The sequence below is a fragment of the Nannobrachium achirus genome, assembly GCF_963921795.1.
Source record: "Nannobrachium achirus genome assembly, chromosome: 11".
NCBI classification, from domain to species: Eukaryota; Metazoa; Chordata; class Actinopteri; order Myctophiformes; family Myctophidae; genus Nannobrachium; species Nannobrachium achirus.
In genome coordinates, this window is record NC_137820.1 from 17,871,726 (window position 1) to 17,894,062 (window position 22,337).

General features: G+C 46.4%; 1 protein-coding gene across 1 annotated transcript in view; it reads left to right on the top strand.

The window, feature by feature from the left end:
* Window positions 1-3,583: 3,583 nt before the first annotated feature.
* Window positions 3,584-22,337, top strand: part of megf11 (multiple EGF-like-domains 11) — a gene marked incomplete at its 3' end in the record, with an annotated part of 100,142 nt that continues 81,388 nt past the window's right edge. The window contains exons 1-4 of the mRNA XM_080736580.1: window positions 3,584-3,657; window positions 5,020-5,121; window positions 5,627-5,727; window positions 21,509-21,601. Coding sequence (XP_080592706.1) covers window positions 5,667-5,727; window positions 21,509-21,601 — 154 coding nt within the window. The 5' untranslated portion in view covers window positions 3,584-3,657; window positions 5,020-5,121; window positions 5,627-5,666. The remainder of the gene's footprint in view (window positions 3,658-5,019; window positions 5,122-5,626; window positions 5,728-21,508; window positions 21,602-22,337) is intronic.

Here is a 22,337-nt window from a genome sequence, read left to right on the forward strand (position 1 = left end):
TTAAAGTGATTACGGGTAGTTTGAGTTGAAAAATTGTAAAACTTGTAAACACTTACCACTTACCACCAAGATGCAATATTTTAATGTGAGTGTAGATAATATAATAATGATTTACATTTATCACTAATTGCAAACATCTTTGCACTTAGCGTTATGATTTCACCAAATGTAAGTGCTCCACTGGCTCACGCACGCACGCACGCACGCACGCACGCACGCACGCACGCACGCACGCACGCACGCACGCACACTCCTCCAATTGCTGGCCCTCAGTGACTGCTTTACATGAAGGAAACACGATTAATTATTTATTCAGTCAGAACAAAAAAGCCAACCATGTTTTTGTTGTTGTCTGTGTTTATATCTTAATTCAGGACGCACAGTAGAGAGAGAAGGACAGAGAATCTAAAATGTGCCCTCTGAGCTTCGGGAGGAGAAATCTCAAAGGAGTGAAGTGGGAGTGATGACAAATGGGCCTCTATTCCTCTCAGACCTGCATTGTCATTGCAACAACACTTTTGTGGGTCCCTTTAATGAGCACACATAACTTGATGTCGTCGCATTGTCAATGAGCCACTTCTAGTACCCGGAGTGTGTGCAGAATTCATCACATATTAAGCACCTCTCGAGATAATGTAGGCTTTCATCCCTGTGGTTACAGTAGGTCTTAGTCAGAGCGTTTCGTGCGCAAATCGTGCACTTTATGAAAGAAGCTTGATATTTAGCACACAGTTAGAACATGAACATTTTTGGCTATAGGGACATCGCAGATTTGTCTTGGGAAACTTGTGGGAGCCAATCTAAGTTGGGCTCTCATAGACTTTACTATACAGTAAAATAATAAAAGAAAATGTATGCTTTAAGTAGCATGTGAGGGGTCAAACTAGGTTTCCCAAGACAAATCTGCGATGTCCCTATAGCCAAAAATGTTCCATATGGCATGTTCTAACTGTGTGCCAGATGATGCTTCTTTCATAACGTGCACGATTCCATCAATATACTGCCCGAAATACCCGGACTATCTGTGGGTCTGTTGGTACTAGCCTAGGTAGGCAGCCGGCAGGACTCCATCAAATGGAATGAAAGCTTACTGCTGTGGCACTGCTGGTGGACACAGAGCTCATCTTTGGGTGAACTCTAGCCATGTTGAGATTCTTGCTCCCATAAGAAATGTATAAAGTTGTGGCCGAACGCACGCGTGAGCTCGACAAGACGATGTGTGTCGTTGGCACGTATCATCATAAGCTCATTATTTTTCTTCTCTCCCACAGATCTGTGACTCATCCTCACCTCTCACAGCTAGCGTGTGTGTCTGAGCACAGCAGCACTTCTGTCACCTTCTATCCCCCAAGCCCCTCAGCATCAATACAAACACAACCACTGGCTCTGAGATTAGGTAAGCTTAAGGCCACGCGCCTCCGGCTATTATATATGTCACTGCCTCTCTCCTCAAGGGCTGTGTAACTTTTATTTTGCTTGCAGCTGTCGTTCGAACCACTATTAAAAGCCACTGATTCGCTTAATCTGTTGACTCATTCAGGATAATCGGAACTTTATCAACTTTCAGCTCGACAACATGTGAGACTTGACACAGACTCTTGTGACGTGACTTATGACTGAGGTATAGTGCACTTCCCTAAAGCCATTCACTGAGATGACCGAGGGTGGCAGGCCTAATCACGAGAGTGATAAAAGCTCTCTGGTCAATCAAGCAGGGGCCCCTGTGGTATTTCACAGGATTGTTTCAAAGAAGAACTCGAATATGAAAGCAGCAGGCAGCGTAGAACAGCTCATGAGTCTTGATTAATCATTCCGCCACGGAAATGAACATGACTTTAACCTCTGCCTGTTTTAAATGAACTGCTACTTAGAGAAAGTGAAGGTCTGATTGATTTTCCTTCACATGTGAATGAACTACACACACCTCTCAATGCAGAGGATTAACTTAACATGTGAACGCCTGTGTTATTGGATACAGCCACTCAGAAATATTGAACTTGTCCCCCCTCCCGAGTTTAGCATAACACCCCGAAGCATGGGCAGGATACACACAACCTCATGCACATTCCAAAAGAGCATACCTACCACATACACAAGGCACACGTACACACATGTGCAGCTTAGGAATGACAGTTGGCATCGCATGTAAAGAGTACTTTAAGGGATTAGAGAAGAATGGATGTCATGCGGGTCAGGTTATTATGCATGTGCTATAATTTGGTGACAATGGTAACATTTTAATTTCAGCTGACTATTCTCATGAGGCTGTATCACACATAGAAAGGGACAGGTCTTTTTTTTTTAAGAAGGGTACCCCTGGAGAAAAATAGGGGAGGGTTGACGTGGAAATCTTACTTAATTTATGGCCTTATGACTAAAGCCCAGCGGAATTGAAGACTCTCAAAAGAATCAGTTCACTTTGACTCAGATGCAATATAAAATGATACAAAAAGGTGTATTTACAGCGCTGTAACATTCACACACCAGACATGTTGCTTCAGCAAGGCAAAAAGATGGACTGCCCCTCCCTCTCAGAGTTCATCATTCTATCCGCTAAAACAAAAACATCTATTCCTTCCTCTCTTTCCCAAGTTCATTAAAACGCCACAGTCTTCCCACAGTCATAAAACAAAGGGCCACTATGTGGCAGCCTGGCCTCCTTACCTATCCTCCCCTCTTCCCTAGCCTCCCAGCTGAGTCTCAGGGTCAGCGAATAGCAGTCAACAAGAAATAATATATTTCATTCACTTCAGGGTCATGCCTTTCTGATTTTAGTCCAGGGGAAGGTCAGCTAATTTTATTTGAGTCCAAGGGGAGGGTCATATCATTTTTTATTAATAAAATAGTCTGTTTTTATATGCCGATAATATCGATATTCCCTAATAATTATTGCTCACTTGTAGTGCTCTAAACTGATGGTGACACATAATTAATTAATTATCACAAGATTTGGTAAGCTCATTGATTCATGTCAAACACCTAAAAGATTTCACCAGCTTACAGTCATGGGGAGGGTCATGGCATTTTATATTAGGGGACATACATTTCCTCCAGTTTGCCATGCAAACACCGCTGTGTCAGTAATGATATTTGAGCATTAACTCATGGTTACCTTGCATGTAGATGTAGCTCCTCCTACACCCTTCATCTTCTCTGGTGATGTGAAGAGGCAATACTTGCACATGTACAGAATCCATCACTGTCATGTCTGGTCATTATATGCACTCTTCATCTGCCATACATGTAATGAAATTACAAATCAGCATCTCTGTCACTGTCACTGTCACAGGGAGGGTCCATCTGTACAGCTGCTCACCGCAAGAACACATGTGCTTGGTGAAGGTCTCGCCAAAGGGGGTCAAACATGAGAACAAATGTTAAACTACCAACATATGGCTTGGATAATGAAGACTTGCCTCGAAGGGATTTACAGTAATAGGATTATGTAATTATATTATAAAAAGAAAAATAGGATGCTTTTTCCTTCACCACAGACTTCTCCTAATTCTTTAAACCCCTTGCCTCCCTACCTTCAGGCTCTAAGATGGATGAATGCCGTGCCCCCCTGGCCTTCACCTTGCTGGCAGTCCTGGGCTTCACCACGAGTGTTTGGAGCCTTAACCCAGATGACCCCAATGTTTGCAGCCACTGGGAGAGGTGAGTATGTACCGGTATCTGCCTATACACAAGGTACCGGTACATTGTCCATATTCACACAACAGACATTTTGCTCTAACTAAAATACTCAAAATACTCCAGGGGGGCACATAGTGAACTGTACAACAACTTGAATTTCTCACTGCCAGCTGCTGCGATTGACAAGCAGACGGCAGAGGAGGTGTTGGCTGGCTATGGGTATCTACCTGTATGAAGCAGAGCACCATGCAGCTCATAAAGTCTCCCAAGACACTATTGATCTGACAGAACCCATGTCACAGAGCAGCGAGTAAAGGGGGAGGAGTTGCAGGTCCAAGTGAAATATGCAGGCAAATTGATCAGCGCACTCTCATCTTAATCAATCACTGTATGCCCATAGAGCCTGAATAATTATTACTTGTGCTGGCTAGTGTCACGTTTGAAAAATAAGCAGTAATAATGGTTGTCCCCACATGCGGAGGGGAGGATAGGAAGGCTTTGAAGATATATTGTCTGGATTATTGCCTGACTGAGGCATATGTAACAACATGTAAACTAAATGATGTTGAGAGACCAAACTATGGTCTGTGCCTTTGAGATAACCTTTGCTTCAGGTGTGGATTGCTGACGGTTATTAAGGGTAGCACTAGTAATCTATCTATATCTATATATCTGTATCTACACTACAGTGTATACTGTAGTATATATAGGGCATAGCAGTGGGCACGGTTTACTGGTGCCACTAAAAATCTACCATTAATTTTTCCCATAGATATTTACAAAAATATTCTTTTCAATTATTTTAAGCCTAGAAATTTTAAGCCATCCAGGATCCTGGTGAATCAGGACCATGAAACCTTTGATTCTGTGAAAAAAGGGTATTTATTAAATGTAGTGTATCATATAATTAAATATATGTATATTTTTTTCACAGAATCAAAGGCTTTATGGCCATGATTCTGTACATATATATGGGGAAAATTAATGGGAGTTTTTCTGTGGCACCAGTAAGCCTGTGTGTCTGTGTGCACACACACACACACACACACACACACACACACACACACACACACACACACACACACACACACACACACACACACACACACACACACACACACACACACACACACACACAACAAGCACAGGCTTGCAAGACTTTTTGAATAACCTTCCCATCTCTTAAGTAGTTGACAGTTCACAAACAGTAAAAGGTCAATGTGGGAGGGGAGAGAACTCGGTTCTCAGTATATCTAGTCTTTGTCTTTTCGTATTAAAACTGTGGTCACTCCTAAAGAATTGTAGGCCTACTTGGGCCTATTATATTGTCTACAGTGTCTCTTACCAGCGTAACACTTGCATTATCCATGTTCTCTCTCTTAGCTATGCTGTAACCATCCAGGAGTCGTATGCTCATCCATTTGACCAGATCTACTATACCAGGTGCACCGACATTCTCAACTGGTTTAAATGCACCAGGCACAGGTGGGTTCAGATTGTTCTCTCTACTTCTCCTTGTACAGCTTCATTAGTAGCTTGCTCATTCTCTGAAGACCACAGCAAATGTCCGTTAATGTAGCCGACACTCTGAAATGGACAGCACCAGAATGATTGTTTGACTGTCATCATCTCACTAGCATCTAATTGTAAGGTTTATAGTTGGCATATAACTTTAAAGCCAAATACATCATTGACCGTTTTCACAGGCAGCCGTTTTGTTCTTATTTTAGACTCAGGGGTAGGGATGACACAAAGGACCTGTACATGGGCAGCCCATCTGTATGCTACAGATGGGATAAAATGTGCATAAAAATGCAACAGCTTTGTATTCATGCTGTTTGCTGTCCCTCTGCTCTTTCAACATGCCATATCTCTTGCAGAATGATACAAGGCACGTGTCACTGTTATCAAGCTGTTTACCTGTTTGCCCTTCAAAAGGGGTCAGTCAGCCTCTAAACACAGGGTCTGTCTCTGTGTGTGTGCATTTCAGGATCAGCTATAAGACAGCTTATCGGCGGGGGGTGAGGACCATGTATAGACGGCGCTCTCAGTGTTGTCCTGGTTACTTTGAGAGTGGAGACCTTTGTGTCCGTAAGTATCTTTATCTTTATCCAGGATCTAGATAATGTTATTAATGCATCACCGCTGTTGTGTAAGGTATTATACTGTGTGTGTGTGTGTGTGTGTGTGTGTGTGTGTGTGTGTGTGTGTGTGTGTGTGTGTGTGTGTGTGTGTGTGTGTGTGTGTGTGTGTGTGTGTGTGTGTGTGTGTGTGTGTGTGTGTGTGTGTGTGCGTGCGTGCGTGCGTGCGTGCGTGCGTGCGTGCGTGCGTGCGTGCGTGCGTGCGTGCGTGCGTGCGTGCGTGCGTGCGTGCGTGCGTGCGTGCGTGCGTGTTTGTGTGCGTGCGTGCGTGTTTGTGTGTGTTTGTATGTGAGTATATTGAAACCTTTTTAAAGTGGAAGTGATTAGATTTTATTAATATTTAACCAATGATGAGTATTTAAAATAGTTTGTGACTAAATAAATAATAACTACGTTGGATCCATGGGAACACAATCATGTTCTTTTTTCCAATTCTGCCAAACAGTGAAAACATATACCGGTATAACATTCATTTCACACATTTGCCATGACAAACCAGCACCAACTCGGCCTTCCCTCAGCAATTCGATTGGGACAATCTTTGTGATTTTATTCAGTTTAAGTCCATTGAGTATATTAACACAAAGGTATTTGCTCCCTTCATATACTGTTCTCTTTTTTTCTACCCACAGTGATTTCATTGAACTTACATAACAATGAGAGAAATTAATGAGCCAAGTGGGGTTCCTCGTTTCGGGCTGTGGATGCTCTGCGCTGGCCATAAAAGCACACCACAATTCAATAACATAAAAAGAACAGAATCCTGGGAAATTGAAGTAGAGCAATATGCTTATTACTATCCCAAGATGTCACTTTGAAAACTTCATTAATCAATGTTGATTTCTATTTTTATTTCCACACATCAAAGTGACTTTTTCATTTTAATCTTTTATCTTATTTATTTCTCATTTTGACCAAAATGAAGACAAGAGCCACATATGGCTTCAGAGGCTTTGGCGTAACATCCTCAGAGCATCTTATGATTTATTCTCTTTGCATAGATTGTGATCCCACTCTAATATTTTCCCAGATCTTTCACAAGATCAACGAGTCATTTGATGCAGCCAATCCAGCCATAGTCTTTTGACCATAACCCAGCTTGTCCTTGTCTAAGCTTTACTAGCCTGAGGGACCAACGAGACGCATTGGGAGCCATGCCAGTGTGGAATCAGTGCAGATGTGATTATCTGGGGGTCTTGCAGAGAGAGAGAAGCGAAGGCTGATCAATAATGTATTCATTACCCCATGGAAGGATGATGGAAGTATTTGTTCATTAATAGCCATTTTCAGCGCGTTGCCCAGGTCACTGTGTAGAACAGAGTAGGGCGTACTTCCCATGCGGTCTTCCAATAGACTAGTTTGCAAATCCCGCCCCATTCTGCCCTGTTACTATGATGGGACATTTTCCCTGGGCAGATTGTTTTTATAGTGGCAGTGAATGGGATTTTTTTATGTTTTCATAGCCTCATTACAGCTATATAAAGTACCAAAGGAAAAACATCTAGGTGATATTAATAAAAAGGGAAGACAAAGGTACAGTAGTTACATTGCAAAACAGGGGATTTCCCCGAAAATATATGTTTTAATTTGTTTAATCCCAGTGGGACAGAATCACTATTGCAGATTCTTTTATAGTGGAAGTGGATGGGATTTTTTTTTGTTCATAGCCTCATTACAGCTATATAAAGTACCAAAAAAAACACATCTACGTGATATTAATAAAAAGGGAAGAAAAGGGTACAGTAATTACATAGCAAAACAGTAGTTTCCCCCCGAAAATATATGTTTTAATTAGTTTAATCCTCTGGATCAGAGAGAGAATAGTATAGAAATAGAAAGCGCATTGCATCTTGGGTAGGAAGAGGAGAACTATAATCTGTTCTCCTCACATAATCGTAATTCTGCCCATTTAAAATATATGTACCCAATCGTAACTAGTTAGACCATTGATAAGGTCCATGTGAACTAGTTTGTTGAAGCTTATTCATTATGATGAGCGTGATCGTTATCACCTACCGCGGCCGTACCGGGCGATTGCCGTGTCGCGCAGTGCGGACAGTTTTTGAAAGGCTGAAGCAACATTCTCCACTGCACAAACTCCACCCCCGATAGCAAAAAGTGAATGTTTTTTCTGGTTGGCCAGTCAGGGAGTCTCAGGGACCAATCAGAAGGCTGACAAACGGTCTATTGTATGCAGAGACGTGTTAGTATGAAATCGTCACACTGGGCTGAGAAATGGGCGAGGGCTGCGCCTCCCCTCCCTCCTTTGCTCTCTCTTGCAGGTGAAGTGGGGAGGCAGAGCTGATGGGGGCCGAGAGGGCAGTTTTGATTTCTGCTGTCTTTGCAAAGTGTTCCTCCCCTTTTAATCCTAGCCCTCTCACTATCAGGATTAAGAGATTTGTTCTGCAAGAGATGTTATGCATGCAGGACAAAATGGAAAACAAGCAAAAGAATAACCGAAGTATTCTGTTTCGGGACAGTTTGTTGTTTGTTGAATCATTAATTTCCCTTTTGCATGTTTTACATTAAGCCTTAGGCTATCATGGTAATCCTCATACAAGAGTGGACTCATGGCTGTTCCATCCTCTCCTCCATGTCTTCTTTGACCATATTCACATAGTGGCCATTCTGCGTTTATGTCAGAGGTACAGTACTCCCAGTCCGATTATGAGAGCAAATTGGCCGCCATGAGAATGGTCAATGTGGTTCTACAGTGTACATCAGCCCTACATGTGTTACTTGAGCTAGCAGAGCGTGCAAGTAGGGTGATGATAGCTGCCTGTGGGTATGTGTGTATGTGGGTATGTATGTGGCCATATTTGGCTATGGGGCCAGCCAATGAGGAGAAAGTAATGCAAAATGACGAGGCGATGACTAGTCTAGTCACCCCATATTAAAGGAGTAGTTCACCCCCAAAATGACTTGGATTAGTCACGCCATGGAGACTTGAGTTCAATAATATTTTGTTGCATTTGTCGACTAAAATTTGATTACAGTAAATTTACCCCCATTGATTCTGGATGGGGACCCAAATGCAAGGCCCTGGATGGAGACACCAAATGCATTTGGGTCAGAATCAATGGGGGTAAATTTAGGTTCAAGGGTCAAGTACATTTTACCACCATTGATTCTAACTCTGAGCTTGTGTCCCCATCCAGGGCCTTGTTCCCCATATACAGGGTCATTCAATGAGGGTAAATTTACTATAAATCAAATGTTTGTCTTAAGGAATGCGACAAATACAAAAAAAATATTATTGAACTCAAGTCTCCATGGCGTGACTAATCAATAGAAAAAAAGTCATTTTGGGGGTGAACTACTCCTTTAAGCACCAATGACACATGCCATTGAAATGACAAAATTGGCGCAAGTTGGCACCTCGACAGAGTGCAGTCTAGTTGTAATGTCAGAGGTGGACAAAGTCAATCTTAGGATTTGAAGAACTTGAATGAGAGGAAAGTATCACAAAAAGACAAGAGTAGATACATGTCCTTTTTCCTTTCTTTCTTTTTTTGAGCTGTGCTAACCACTCCTATGTCTGGCTTTGTGTGTAGGTCCCTACAGTATGTATGATTGTCCGTATGAGTGTCCGTATGAGCACGGAAGTCCATGTATGGAGATAACTGACTTCACGGTCAGAACAGCTCATACTGGGAGATATGCACGTGTGTCGTGTTTGATACCACAGGTGCGATTTTTAAATCTATCTTGTAGATAGATTGTAATGATCTCCGCCAGGATAGAGAATATGCTTTTGCCCATAGTACCAGCAACATATCGTCGTTGTCGAGTGGAAACCTTGTATGTCCAAAACTCTTCGTCTTGCATTTATAATTTTAAAAATGATTTAAACTAGTGAAAACAGCCGATCTACAAGCACACAACGCCTCGCACCGCTAGGCGTTGTCACAACGCCTAGCGGTGCGAGGCGTTGTGTGCTTGTAGATCGGCTGTTTTCACTACTTTTGTGCGACGGCCTTGCCTGATGAAGCAAGGCTTTACTTTGCGAAAAAACGTACAAATTTGAAACTTGGAGATACGAGGTTTCCGCCCGACAACGACGATATGTTTTTCAGAAAACTGAATGTAGAAGGTGTTTTTAGAATCAGCCTCAGGTCTAAATGGGCTAATAGGGGTGCTACAGATGTGATAAATGTCAGTCTTGCAGATAAATTATTTTTTTTCTTTCTTTTTAATAATCTTCACCAAATTAGGATCACATGACAATAAATGTCAAATAGCTTTTCTTCTACACACCTGTAGCCAAATGGCCTTCCAAAAAAGTGAAAGGGGCTTTTTCTTCAAAATCTATCGTCTATCACTAGTAAGACGCCTCAGGGCGACATTCTTGGCCATCTGGCCAGTGATGTATATTGGACCAGTTGGGTATGTACGTATGTTAATTAGTATGCCAAGCAGGGCCTTGGCGAGTTAGGGCCTGGTTTTGATGCCTGGGGATCTCCATATATGGGTATAAGGGCGTACCCTAACCCTTATCTGGGAATGCCCATACTGTATATGGACTTTTTATTTATTTTATCCTTTATTAATATATATCCATATACTGTACATATATGGACTTAATATTAACATTTTCGGGGAGGTAAGGTTTAAATCAGAGTAAAGCAGGCTCTTGGGCCAGTTAGGGCCTGGGATTGATGACATCAGAAATCTCCATATATGGGTATAAAAGGGATTTTGTTTCTGGGAATACCCATATATGGACTTTTTATTTTATTTTATTCTTTATTAATAATAATATGTATCCATATTCCATAAACATACGTTACATTTTATGCCCATAAATGGAGATCCCTATCTGAACCAGCCACACAGATATGGGCCATGTCTTGGCCATCTGGCCAGTGATATATCGATGACATCAGGGATCTTCATATATGGGCATAAAAGGGATTCTGGGGAATACCCATTTATGGACTTTAACATAGGTGATGTCAACTGTGATATCACCTGTGATGTCACAGTGACAATGGAACCAACCCATAGACTGTAAAAATGTGTACTGACTGACTGACACAGAGACAAGTTGCGACATTTCTCATGGTATACTGCGACCTTCGGTCGGAATAAAAGAGCAGCCTTGCACCTCAAAAAGTGTGTTCACTTCTGACCATATACACTATGGCGCCACAAATGTGAAAAGTTGAAGCATATGTCATAGAAACACTATTTCCCTGTAGCTTCCTCGGGTTCTGATGGCTGCAACCCATAACTTACACAGCCCTGGGTAGGCTACCAGGCTTAGCAGGGATATTATGCGCCTCACGGAGAGACCCTTTCTAGGTCATTTCTGAAACATATTCAGGTTTACTATTGGCTTTTTAAGGCCTTCACACAGTTGTTGCTGATTTGAAGTGATCCATTTATTTCTACAAAGCTCTGTGTCATGGGGGATGATGATAATGATGATGATGAAGTTTTATTATACCAACATCTTTTTTATAATGAGTCACTGGTGTCACAGCTGGTCTCAGACTCTCCACTGAGTTGACCTCAAGCTGCCACATTGGTCTAATTGGTCTGTGCACAATCCAAGTTTTTTTTTAGCTACCGGTAGTCATTTCCACTAAAATGTTATATTACGATTACAGCTGCGTATGAATATGTGAGAGGAACTGGCTGTTGAGAGCTATTGAAAATATCTATCAGAGCCAAGCCAGTTCTGATTGGTGATGGACTTGGTAACGGGCTTCATATCATCTCTAGCTCCTAGAAAACATTTAAGCCAATTCTCTCAATCCCTTGGTGAGTGATGCAAAGTTAATTCAGTCCTATTCAAATGGCTGCGGATGTGGTCATTGAGTCTAGCTGCAGAATTACATCGTTTAGGTGGAAGAGTGACCCGATCAAGTTAAAAGCAGTTTTCTCTAGAAAGGGATTCCTTGCCTTCGATTTCTTTGAGATTTTTGATTTAAAGTAAATCATATTTGAGCTACACAGATGCATATTAATGGTAGAAGTGAACCTTGGAGAAACTTGTTTGGTACCGGTATGTGCACTGTCAGTTGATTGGTTTTAAAAACACCCAGTGTTGATTCCCCTCTCTAACCTCTCACACTGTTCTAAATTAAAATCACACCCGTGTGAAGTGGAGCTGTGTGTGTGTGTGTGTGTGTGTGTGTGTGTGTGTGTGTGTGTGTGTGTGTGTGTGTGTGTGTGTGTGTGTGTGTGTGTGTGTGTGTGTGGATCATGTGTACCGATTTTTGTGACATTTGAAGAAAATATGTAGGAAAAGGAGCAAAAAGTGTGTTTATTGTCAAACCTCCAGACAGGGTCCCCCTAAGGGATAACAGCGCCATCTGATGGCGCAACAGAGTAAAACTCATAAGCTCCCGAACGTCAAATACAAAATGTCGGGAGGGCTGTCAATCACAAACGAGGGCACCGCCCCCCGAGTGTATAAAAGCCCCCTGGGCCAGCATAGCTTCCTCTTTCCGCACCTCTGCTTACCGCAACTAGAGTACTGCGAACTCAGCCATTATTATTTTAAAGTTTAAGCTTAAAGCGACGGCTAGGAAGTCGGCCACAGGCCTCTTTAGAATATTCTCCCACTTTAACGTCTAATTTCTTCAGTTATTCTCCTTGTTTTCACTTGTTTCCTCTGTTTCTCCTTCACGCTTCTTCTCTCGACGGTCATTTGTGCGTTAGCCTTGCTTAGCTTAGCTTAGCTTAAGCTAGCTCGCTAGCATGTCTGCGCCACGACCCAGAGGACCGAGCCCTAGCCACTTGCTGGCTATGGTGCCCAAGAAGTGTGGGAACCCTGCTTGCAGAGGACTCATCGCAAGGGAGGACACTCACCCTTTTTGCATCGTCTGCGAGGGGGTAGGACATGCCCTGGCTGCTCTGTCTCCACCAGCTCCAGCCTTGGGGGTGAACTGCGTGGACTGCCTCCGCTACAACGAGGTAGCCCTCCGGGCCCGGTACGAGATCGCTTCCGCTGGCTTCGGCCTAGCCACCGCTCTCGTCGCTGGACCTTCCCCCTCTACCCCTCCTAGTGTGCCGGTCAGCGCTGTACGCCACAGCGCTGCTACTCGCCACGAGGTTGGGCCTCCGGCGGATGCGGCCCTTTCTAGCACCGGTAGCCCCGGCGCTAGCGGACCTGTTTCCACTCCCGCTCCACCGGAGGTCCCTTCCACTGTTGCTCATGTCTCTCCTGGCACTGGGGCCGTGCCCAAGAAGAGGACATGCAAGGCCGCCTTCGGAGTGGTTTCACCGCCAGTTCCCGCCACGAAGGCCGCCTTCCAGGAGTTCCACCCCGGTGCTTCTGGCCACTTCACCGTCGGTGATTTTCCTCAGTCATTCTCCGTCCCCCAGCAGCGCGCCATGCAGTCCTCCTGGCACGACAGCGATGGAGATGAGGCGGAGGACGACTACGACCCTGGAATGTCGGAGGAAGGGTCCGAGGGTGAGTATGAGGAGGAAGACCCTCAGCTCCCCTCCGGACAGGGCGGAGACGCAGCCAAGGAGGTCCCTCATGCCGAGGTTCCTTCCTCCGCTGTGCTCTCCCCGGCCCATACTGCTCCCATCCCCCCTACTACGCCAGTAGGGGGGAGCGGAGCAACAGCAACAGCACCCGACCCAGACTCGATCCCGCTGGACGAGCTGTCGGTGTTGGAGCGCGCCGCCATCAGATGTGACTTGGAGCTGCCGCTCGAAGCCCCAGCGCTTGGACCCCGGGACAGAGTCCCCATCCTAGGCCAGGACGTGGAGCCTTCCCCACCGCCACGCATGGCGAAGATCCCTGTGGTGCCTGGGTTTGCGGAGGCCCTGCATTCCACCTGGTCCACTCACAAGGACCCCCCGAAGCTCCCTTTCCTTGTTGACTGCCTCAACGCGGAGAGCATAGGGATCCCCCTGTGTCCCCCCATGGATAAGCTGCTCGCTCAGTCCTTTGCGGGGAACATCAAGCCAGAGCACGAGCGGACGGGACCGGGCGGTCGCTGTCCATTCAAGCTGGCTGTCGGGAACAAGGCGCCTGGATTCGCCATTGATTTTGACGACAAACAGTCTGCCTTGGTGAGGAACTGTTACAGATCCTCTGCGCTGGCCGCCAGAGGACTGAACGTTACACAGCTGTTGCTCACCTCTACCAGGCGCCTCCTCGGTGAGCTAGAGGGGGTCCCTGAAGACACAGCAGCCGAGTTGGACAAGACCCTCCGCATGCTGGTGGACCTGAATGTCCATGCCATCGAATGGCTTGGACATGGCATGGACTATTCGATGCAGGCGGAGAGGCAAAGGTGGCTCAACAAAGTCAAGCTACCTGGTTCCTCGGGGGTGGAGACCGCGAAGGTCATGCAGGACCTACCCGGACACCCTACCACCTTGATGGGCGGTGGACTGGATCTCCTCCGCCAGGAGGTGGAGGCCAAGAGGATCACCCTGGAGCTCCTGGAGGCTACCACCGAGCCCAAACAGGAGCCTAAACCTGACAGGCAGGGACGAGGGAAGGCCCAAGGTCAGGCTGACAGAGGGCGCTCTTCCTCCAGCAGGGGAAAACCCCATCCCCCCAGGACCCCCTCCTCCTCTGCGGGGCCCACCCGCGGAGAGGTGAGGGCTCCTGCCCGCTCACAGCCTCGCCCCCCTCACAGGGGCGGGAAACCGAGCGGCTCCTACAGGGCCCGTGGGAAGCCGTCGCGGAAGTGACATTGGACCTTGGCGGGGCCCCCTTGAATTTTCAGGGGACCCCCCCTATCAAACGCAGGCGGGTGGACAATATAATTATTTCTCATGCCAAGAAAATAATATGTGTGCCTCCTCCTCTGTGTCCAGTGCCAATAAAAATAAAGAGTATGTTGATGAAACAATGCCTGTTTATTTCGACTCCTCCTGCATTAGCACAGACGACTCCATTTTGCATGAATACAGCCAGTATAGAGAAGTCCAGGTTGGATTTTCTATCAGCTCAGAAAGCACCGCTTTATCCAGTCAGGCAGACGGGGTACAAGCCAGGGGTTTCTCTTTGCAAAATGCTTCCTCTTACGTTAGATCCTATTCACAGCATTTCAACTCCTCTTCTATGCAATACTCCTCTGTCTCCACTGAGCGGCACTGCAGTGCCGAGTTTAGTACAGGACAGGGGTTTGGTGCTAACGTTAGGGAAGAAGTCAGCTTTTCACAACAACCAGGGTCGGCCTCGTCTTCCCGTAAGGAAGAAAATAAAGGCCTTAGAAAAGGTATTAAACGTAAACACACTTCCCCAAGCCGGGGATTGTGTTTCTTATGTAATAAAACCTGTCCCCCGGGTTCCTCGTTGTGTTCCCCCTGCATCTTTAACGAGCGGGGCCAGGAGGGCGTTACGTTTCTGGTCTCTACCGGATACGGAAACGAACCTACCGGATACGGGGGTCACGCGCCTTCCGGTGCGATGGCAACCGGATACGGAAATGAAAGTGCCGGACACGGAGACCCCTCGCTGCGCAGCGAGGTGGCCACCGGATACGGAAACTTCTCTTCTGGGAACGGAACCTCTTCCTCGCGACCCTTTAGTCACGCGGACTCTGTACAACCCCAAGGCTTCTCCTTTGCTCAACAACACGCTGGCTCGGTGTGCGGAGCATTGGAAATGTTGCAATCCGAATCAATGGGTGTTTCGGACGGTGACACGGGGGTACAGGCTACAGTTCGCGGAAGTACCCTTTCTCTCCAGCAAGGTTATTTACACTCGAGCCCGTGGCTTGAAGGCAGAGGCCTTGAGAGAGGAGATAAGCTCGCTATTGCGCAAGGGCGCTATAGTGGAGCTATCTCGGGATCAGAGCCGTCTAGGTTTCTGGAGCCGTTATTTTCTGGTCCCCAAAAAGGGGGGGGGGCTACGTCCGATTATGGATTTACGTGCTCTGAACAAGCACTTGAAAAAAATTCAAATTCAGGATGTTGACGTCAGAGGCTCTGATGAGATCAATGAGGCAGGGGGATTTCCACTGTTCAGTGGATCTAAAGGACGCTTATCAGCACGTCCTTATTTATCCCCCCCACAGGAAGTTCCTGCGGTTTGCCTTCGAGGGGCGCCTGTACGAATACACGGTCCTCCCTTTCGGCCTTTCCCTGAGCCCGCGGGTTTTCGTGAAAGTGACCGAAGCGGCCATAGCTCCACTGAGGCGACAGGGGGTCAGACTCGCAAACTACATAGACGATTGGATGATTTCAGCCGCCTCCTGCTCAGAAGCGGCGCGTCATACCAATCTGGTGTTATCACACCTGAAGTCTCTGGGTTTCAACGTCAATTTTGGCAAAAGCATGTTGACACCCTGTCAGCAGATTTCCTTCATAGGGATATCTCTGGACTCGGTGGAGATGTCTGCCCGCCTCTCACCAGAGAGGGTGGACAGATTTCTGGTTTGTCTCCGCTCCTTTCAGCTGAACCAGGTGGTCAGATACAAGGAGTGTATGAAGTTAGCAGGGCTGATGGCCTCAGCGGTGCAACTTCTGCGCTTGGGCAGGTTTCATATGAGACCTTTCCAGCGGTGGACACTGGCACTCAGGATTTCCTCCCGGCAGGGCTACAGGAAAGTGGTTGTCAGCCAGGTCTGCTTGGACGCTCTGGTTCCTTGGAGGGATCAGGCGTTGTTGACAACTGGAGTCTCCATGGGCGAGGTGGTGTCACGCAAGGTGATTACCACGGACGCCAGCCGCTCGGGGTGGGGTGCCACCCACGAGGGGCGTTCAGCCAGGGGTCTGTGGACTCCGGCTATGTTGGAGTTTCACATCAATTATCTGGAATTGATGGCGATCTACTTGGCGCTCAAGTACTTCGAACCGTTTCTCCAGGGTTGCCATGTCCTAGTCAGGACGGACAACACGGCGGCCATGTATTATCTCAACAAACAGGGCGGCCTATCCTCGCGCACGCTGGATCAGCTGGCTCGGGAGATGGCTCTATGGTGCGTGCCGCGTCTCAGGTCCATCAGGGCTTCCCATGTTCCGGGACTTCAGAACGGCGGCGCCGATCTGTTGTCCAGGGGGGAGCCTCGCTACGAGGAGTGGTCACTCCATCCGGCAGTAGTGAGGCAGATCTTCTCCAGGTTCGGGCAGCCTCGGATCGATCTCTTTGCCTCCCAGGAGAACTCGAAGTGTCCCCTTTACTTCTCAGTAAGGGGGCCTTCTCCCTTGGGGACGGATGCGTTCGCTTACGAGTGGCCGGTGGGCCTTCTCTACGCGTTTCCGCCCCTGCAGCTGATCCTTCCCACGTTGGAGAGGATCAGGTGTGCCAACCTGGAGGTTCTTCTGGTGGCACCATCCTGGGGAGTGTGGAGGTCCTTGATCACCCCACTGCTCTATCGGTCCCCTTGGTAGCTCCCATTGCACAGGGATCTGCTACGCCAGGCAGGGGACGAGATCTTCCATCCAGACCCGCGGGTCCTAGACCTGTGGGTTTGGCCCGTGAGAGGGAGAATCTGTTGGCAGCAGGCTTCTCACCAGCGGTTGTAGCTACTATTCAGAGTGCTAGAACCTCCTCTACTAGGGCTTTGTATGATGGGAAATGGAATGCCTTCTTGGACTGGTGTGAGCTTCAGGATCCTCCTGTGGTGGCTCACTTGGCTCCAGCCCAGAGGGTGTTGGATTTCTTGCAGAACCGCCTGGACCTGGGTCTGGCGTTTTCTACCTTGAGGGGTTATTTAGCGGCCTTGGATGCCTGTCACCTGGGGGTGGCAGGCAAAGGCTTGTCTAAAATCCCTGAGGTGGTCCAGTTCATGCATGGTGTCGACCATTTGAGACCTGTGACTAGAGTGTTGTTCCCTTCTTGGGATCTACAGGTGGTTCTGGTGGGCCTATGCAAGGCACCGTTTGAACCTATTGAGAGTTCCTCCTTGAAGCATTTGAGTTTCAAGACGGCTCTTTTGCTGGCTTTGTCTACGGCAAAGCGAGTGAGCGACCTTCATGCGCTCTCAGTGAGTCATGATTGTATGAGGTTTCTCAATAATGACTCTAGGGTTCTTCTTAAACCTCATTTGGGTTTTGTTCCGAAGAACCGGGTGGTCCCGAAGGACCCTGTTGTTCTGACGGCTTTTCATCCTCCTCCGTTTGCTTCGGAGGAGGATAGGCGTCTTCATTGTCTATGTCCTGTTAGGGCCTTGAAGGCCTATTGTGACAGGACGGCGGACAGCAGGTCTACTTCTCAGCTTTTTGTTGTTCTGAATGCTCGGCAACGAAAAGCGGTGTCCACACCAACTTTGTCAAGTTGGATTGTGGACGCTATTAAGTTGGCTTACGCCCGTGCGGGGTCTGAAGTGCCGGTGGCATTTAAGGCCCATAGCACTAGGGGTGTGGTGACCTCTTGGGCTTTGTCCAAGGGGGTCTCCATTAATGAGATTTGTGCTGCGGCGAATTGGTCTTCGCCCTCCACATTTGCGACCTACTATCACTTGGACCTTGCGCTTTCTGCTTTGGCGCATTCGGTCTTGGGTGCTGCTGCCCCATCTACTGTGTAGTGGGACGGCTCTCTTCTCTCCCTTTCCTGGGACAGCGTGCCGCTGTTCCTGGGTGGCTTGGGGGGGACCCTGACTGTTTCCTTATCTTACTGTAGTATTATAAGGCAGACCTATGTCTGCTACGGTTCAAGAGTTACAGGCCAAAACGTAAAGTGGGGTGTTATGGCGCCACCATGAGGCCAAATGACACAATTATTTTTTATTTAATCCTTGAAATCATTATGAACCTCCTCTCCAAGTCTTGAAACTCTAGCCCCTATGGTTTGCGAGAGACAAATAATTGAATGTGAGTTTTTGCGATTCCCATTATAAGTCAATGGGGAAAATTAATTCACTAATAAATTAATATCAATTAAACTATTGAACCTTTCTCTTAGCAAGTTACTAGCCCACGATTCCCGAGTAAGCCGGTCGATTTGACATATGGCGCGAGTGTGTGGTGGCAAAACTGTGGGACTAGTAGCGTGCCGAAGTTTAGGAAGTTCAGGCTACATACACACAGACACACAGACAGACAGACAGACACACAGACCCACACAGCCACGTATAGGGAGCCTGTGCTTCACACAGCTCCAAAAATATATATACAGTATACAGTAGGGGTGTAACAATTCATTTTAACAGCAATACGATACGTATCACGATACACGGTTGACGATATGATACATGGACGGTATTGGTTAATTCATGGCGATACGATACGATACGATTCGATTCAATGATTTAAAATCGATATAGTAACTATTTATCAAAGAAATTAAATCTGCGTGAAATGTGTAAAAAATCTATTATTATGAAAGTAAACGCTGTGATTATCTAGAAATACATGGACATTATATTTCAACAGATATGGACAAACCCGCACCTTGACATGAACACAGAGACACACATTTATCAATAGACCAAGAGTAGCTACATGGAATGGAAAGGTAATTAGACCACTCTTTTTAATTTTCCCTCTTAAATTTGCCAAATACAAGGCACAAATACTGAGTTTCCATACAATCAATTATTTGCATTGCAAAACGATTCGATACCGATAACCGCCTTTTAAAACGATACGATACGAAGCCAAAGTGGTACGATATTTTGCTTTTGCAAACGATATAGTAGATCATTGCAAATTAAAATCGATTTTTCAATTTAGTTACTATATCGTTACGCCCCCAATATACAGTATATATAGCACCCTATAATGGCCAGCGAATGGCTTTTCCTTTAACTGTAAGGCTAGTCAGACAAAGGAAATAATTACAGCAGTTTCTCAAAAGATCTCTTTTATTGGACCATTTAAAAGAGTGGTTTGTCTAGGGAAGAATATAAAATGTATTAACACTGCGTGACAGCCACCAATTAGCTCTATTGTTCCCTGTCCTGATAACACCTCCACATAATGAGCAAGATTAGGCTTTTATCCAGATGAAAGACTCAATTTTCTGACAGATTCCATGGACATGAGTTAAAGAGAGTGATTCATGAATTTCAATTAAAATGAAAGACCCACTTCCTATTTTATTTTTAACATCTCTACAGTACGGTGATTCAGATCTCAGGAGAAGCTGTGTATCACCACCCCCCCCACCCCCCTCCCTCGACCCACCCATTTTCAAAAGTTAATTTCCATATTTCTAAAGGATGTGACACATTAGCATTTCCCCATTCTCACTGATCAGAATATGCTGATTGAAACTAAACGAAATCAACTCATCATGGTGACATTGACTTCTTCTCCTCTTGTCTTTGAGCGTGCCACATGCTGTAGACTCATTGATTACAGGTAGTCGATCTGACACCTTCGTCAGCACAAACGTTGAGGCTGCACCCCCCCCCCCCCCCCCCACACCCCCCCGGCTTACTGTAATTAGACAGTTTGCAGGCGTGCAGTGATCTACCCTGCATTATCTTTCAATCTCTGCTTTACCATTTTTGCCGGGGGAGCATTTCTGAGCTTAGCTCTGGTCCACGGGGCATTTAGGATTGCCCCCACCACTTCAGTCCTCTTCCTGGTGGCAGATTGTAATCGAAGGCTGATTGAGTGATAATCTATAGCAACAGTGTCCTGGCCTGGTGCCAGCCCATGCTGACCACCACTCTGTCTGCAGGAGGAACACACCAGTGTTCCAAACATACCGGTAGCAACAAAGCCGCGCCACTGCACCTGCACTGACTGAACCATATCATGGCTTCTGCAGCGTCGTCAATAATAACACGAGTAAACGAAAGAGGCAGAGGTCGCGATGGCGCCCCGGACCAGGTCTCATCAGTTAAGGGAATGGCTGTCTCTGCCGTGCTGCCGCTGGGCTGTGTATCAGTCCTCCACAGGCCAGGCTGTTGGACAGACACAGCTGATTCCCATCAGGGAGGACATGTCCTAGTACTGTACCGTTTCCTTCCATGGATAAGAGCCTTTACTGTCTGTCTTGACCCTGCTGGCCAGATGACCTTGGTCCGCTACAGAATTATTCATGCTAAGTGCCTTATTTGTGTTGTACTTTCCTGCTTGTCTTCACACAAACTGGCACAGTGGCAAAAAAACTCCATGTAGGTCACTTTATTATCCGACTGAAACCAAACTTCCAGCTTTAGTCAACACACTCCCAGGAATACTAATGCAAGCCCAATCAATTGGGTGGCGTGTTGCTCAATATGAATGATCAAGAAATCTGCACACTTAGTAAACACTGCGGTGCCCGGGCCTGCTACATTAAAGCATCACTATGACAAAGCACTAGCTGATCAAATTAGAAGGGATTTACAGCTTGTTTCTTCACAGCTCTGCCTGCTGATAACTGCTCATCGCCATGTGATGAACGGAGATGTTGACCAACGACTCAATCTCTTAAGAAATCATTTAGCCCAGTGTCAAGATGGGTGTTAATTATGAGTGCCATGGCTAACATTTATTCCACTGATGGTATTAGGAAGATATTGAGTGTTCAACTTTATGGGCCATTTTCATTCAGCTGTTATCTTCAGGGTTTTCATTTGGCAGTTTATTGGTGGTTTAATGATGTTTGTGTGTGTGTGTGTGTGTGTGTGTGTGTGTGTGTGTGTGTGTGTGTGTGTGTGTGTGTGTGTGTGTGTGTGTGTGTGTGTGTGTGTGTGTGTGTGTGTGTGTGTGTGTGTGTGTGTGTGTGTGTGTGTGTGTGTGTGCGTGCGTGCGTGCGTGTCGTGTGTGTGTAGGTACGTACTGTATAGTCTTTTGTTCATTCATAGTGTGTGCACTGTATGTGTTCATGCATGTGTATTTGATTATGACACACACCTGTGTGTTTTTCTCAGCTCTGTGCACAGAGGATTGTGCCCATGGTCGCTGTGTGTCTCCAGACACCTGCCAGTGTGAGCCCGGCTGGGGAGGATTAGACTGTTCCAGTGGTAAGTACAATTTACTTCGAAACCTACCATTAGTCACCCTAAATCACTACTGCTCAGTGGCATTCACAATCCATTAAGCCTGAATTATACTAGACAAAAACAACAGATTTTCAACTGAATCATGCGGTTTTCCGTTGAAAATTTGTCAAGCAATGCACTCGTATGGTGAAGTATAAATATGGCCGTAGACCATGATAATTAGCTGTGCAACATACAACTGTGTTTGCCTTGATGTCAGTCCGTCTCACGGCTGCTGGGCTCTGTGTACTCTTCTCTGTTCTCAGCAACCGCAGACAGAGGAGCAGGTAAGTCACAATGAATTCATTTACGTCCGCTGGAAGTGATCTGCCTGATGAACACAGTGGGACGGATGGCTGGTTGCATCCCCCTCGTGTCTTCCGAGCTCTCTATTATGTTCTTAATCATGATTAGACCGCTGCCCGTGATTTGCGATGAGGAATCGATGTCAAGCTGAAACCAACCCACCCCGTCTGCCCCGCTTGTTTACCAGGCTTTACCTCTTGCTCCCAGAGCAGTTCTCCAAGAGGCATGAGAGTGAGGCAGATTCACTCTGCAATCAGCTAAATGCGGGGGCTTCACTGACGCCAGGCTAGAGGGAAGAGGGTATTGACCTTCCTGGGATATTTATGGGCGCAGACAGACACGAGCAATAGATGAGAGACATGGAAAAGTCATTGTAAATAGGCTGGTTTTCTCAGGTCAGGGGGGGGGGGTA